The sequence below is a fragment of the Dendrobium catenatum genome, unplaced genomic scaffold, assembly GCF_001605985.2.
Source record: "Dendrobium catenatum unplaced genomic scaffold, ASM160598v2 fragScaff_scaffold_54, whole genome shotgun sequence".
Classification (NCBI taxonomy): Eukaryota; Viridiplantae; Streptophyta; class Magnoliopsida; order Asparagales; family Orchidaceae; genus Dendrobium; species Dendrobium catenatum.
The window spans coordinates 2,333,296-2,335,834 of record NW_021318516.1 but is presented as its reverse complement, the minus strand read 5'-3'; the positions used below and the strand labels follow the sequence as shown (position 1 = coordinate 2,335,834).

At 45.0% G+C, this 2,539-nt stretch overlaps 1 protein-coding gene across 3 annotated transcripts; it reads right to left on the bottom strand.

The window, feature by feature from the left end:
* Positions 1-370: 370 nt before the first annotated feature.
* On the bottom strand, positions 371-2,491 carry LOC110108645. 3 transcript variants are annotated; one of them, XM_028694855.1, is made up of 3 exons: positions 2,318-2,491; positions 1,091-2,122; positions 371-941 (listed from the first exon to the last, which is right to left on the bottom strand). In XM_028694855.1, the coding sequence occupies exons 1-2, from the start codon at positions 2,449-2,451 to the stop codon at positions 1,108-1,110; spliced, it is 1,149 nt and encodes a 382-aa protein (XP_028550688.1). In that variant the 5' UTR covers positions 2,452-2,491; the 3' UTR covers positions 371-941; positions 1,091-1,107. The 3 variants fall into 3 exon arrangements, with proteins under 3 accessions (XP_028550688.1, XP_028550687.1, XP_028550685.1); XM_028694854.1 differs by having other exon boundaries at positions 371-2,112; positions 2,308-2,491; XM_028694852.1 differs by having other exon boundaries at positions 371-2,122.
* Between the last annotated feature and the right edge of the window lie 48 nt (positions 2,492-2,539).

The following is a 2,539-nucleotide window of genomic DNA, read 5'->3' as shown; positions in this document are numbered from 1 at the left end:
ATGGCCTTCTCCTGCACATCAATTAGAACTGCATGAGGGAGCACGTGAAATTTTAAAATGTTTTAAACCACGTTCTAATTATTTTTTATCAGGACATTTGGCACAAAATTTTCTAGAATCTTATGTCCTTGAAATGAGAATCTCATGTCCAAAGAGAGTGGAGTACACCTGCCCAAGTTCACACGAGAGATTATTACGTATAGTCATCGGACCGTCCGGAGATCAATCAGGGCAAATCACATCACCTGATACACATGATATATAGTAACGGAACACAGTGTATTGGTGATTTGACACATCCTAATTGACATCCAAATGCTATCTTCTTGTGAATGCACGTAATAATTTTGCAACACACAAGAGGGACAAAGAAGAAAAAAAAACTCCGTGCTCAAAAAGAGTAAAATTCAGACCAAAAACCAACACAGCAGATGATTTAAGACCCAAAAAAATCCATCATCAGAGCACACCCCTCCAACATCAGTCAAGTAACTGCAGAAGAAAAGAGGCGGCATTGATGAATCATTCATGAAGTAGATCGAAGGTCTGCGCTTTCAAACTCCATTTCTTGATCATCTTTTGGACAGTACTGTTTGATCCTTCATAAAATGTTAGCCATATAAGAAAATATGGATGCATGTAATCTTCTATTTCTTTTTATTCAAATATTGTAAACAAGGATTCGTGAGTCTTCCTGATCGGCATATGGGTCTGGGAGAAAGCTAGAAGAAAATGCTTCCCTCCAAATAGTTTGTTACTGTACATCCTTTCTTTTTAATCCCTTTGGGTCAAGTAATTTTTGTCAAATGGAGATCCGGGAGAGTACAATAAATGAAATTTTTGGCTTAGAAAACCTTCCTTAATATTCCATAACATAACATTTTGTTCCCTTGTTGAAGAATAGAGATAACCAAAATTCTATTGATGCAAGAGATTTCAGCCTGAGTGGTGGGAACAATTAACACTCTATTTCTCCTCCATCTCCGAAGACAAAGATCCTAACTTTCCACTAACAGCTTCCAAGATCTCAGTAACAATTTCCTGATACTTGTCCACAAACATCTTCCTAAATCTCTTCTCCCCCAATAGCCTGAGTGGTGGGAACAATTAACACTCTATTTCTCCTCCTATCTCCGAAGACAAAGATCCTAACTTTCCACTAACAGCTTCCAAGATCTCAGGAACAATTTCCTGATACTTGTCCACATACTTGTTCCTAAATCTCTTCTCCCCCAATAAAAAATGGCGGCAGGTCAGGCCATACCTCAACAACCCCCTCTCATCAAGAAGCTTAAACATACGAAACCTCGGTGCTATCCTCTTTTCAAAACTCAGAGACAAAAGCACCGGAGAACCAGACAACTTAGCCGGCCCCCAACCGAGCTTTTCTTCAAAGAACTTCGAATTCCTCCTCACCTTCTCCTCCGACGAAGACATGCAGTAAGGATGCCTGATAAATGCGCCAGTAATCTGATCCATCGACCAGCCCAAGCTCACAAAATTATGCACCCTGCTTTTCCAAATAGGCTTCGGCACGTTAGAAATCACCGCGAAGGCGTGAACAAAGCTCGAGCTTGACGGATTGATACCCAGCTCTTTCACAGCCGCGAAACACGAATCAAACTTGCTGGGACATTCTCTCAAACACCTTGGGTGCAGAGCAATCAACTTTATGATACCATCCATAGGAATCCCGTAATCGAGCAAAGGCTTGGTCTTATCGGGCACTATCTTTTGCAAATCGGAGAGAATGATGTCGGGGTGACGGCGAACAGCAGCAACGAGGTCGGCGTCGGAAGGGAAGAGAAGACGAAGGAGACGAAGGTTGGGGGCGAGGCGATTTTTAATGCTGGGAAGGAACAGGCGAGCTTGAGTGCAGAATTGATCAGAAAAGTCGTCATTTGTGAGGCCGATAGAAGCGTAGAAGTCTAGCTTAGGTTTGAGGGTGCGGGTGGGGCAGGCGAGGAGGAGTTTGGGGCGGCGGGAAATTAGGCGAGTGATTTGGGAGTCGGAGAAGCCGTAGTTACGGAGGAGGGAGAGGACGGAGTGGGGTTTTTTTGTGGATTTGAGGTTGATTTCTTTGGCGGCGGCGGCGGCAGCGGACGGAGAGAGATTGCAGGATTTCTGGAGGAAGTAGAGGGTGAGGGTGGGATCGGTGACGAGTGGCGAGAGTTGAGGGCGAGGAGTTGGGGATTCGGTGGTGGTTGAGTAGAGGAGACGGCGGAGGAGGGAGAGGACGGAGTGGGGTTTTTTTGTGGATTTGAGGTTGATTTCTTTGGCGGCGGCGGCGGCAGCGGACGGAGAGAGATTGCAGGATTTCTGGAGGAAGTAGAGGGTGAGGGTGGGATCGGTGACGAGTGGCGAGAGTTGAGGGCGAGGAGTTGGGGATTCGGTGGTGGTTGAGTAGAGGAGACGGGGGGAGGATTTGAAGCGCAGAAAGCGAAGAAGCATGGCGGAAAGGGAGGAGGAGGAAGGAGGCCGGTTTGTTTAAAAAAAATACTAATTTATATCATTCTCTTTATATATATATATATATAAC

Excerpts from the sequence above, each read along its gene's own strand:
- LOC110108645 (XM_028694854.1), bottom strand. The coding sequence starts at position 2,451 with ATGCTTCTTCGCTTTCTGCGCTTCAAATCCTCCCCCCGTCTCCTCTAC. Across the intron at positions 2,113-2,307 it reads TCCTCCAGAAATCCTGCAAT|CTCTCTCCGTCCGCTGCCGC; the intron begins CTCTCTCCGTCC and ends AAATCCTGCAAT.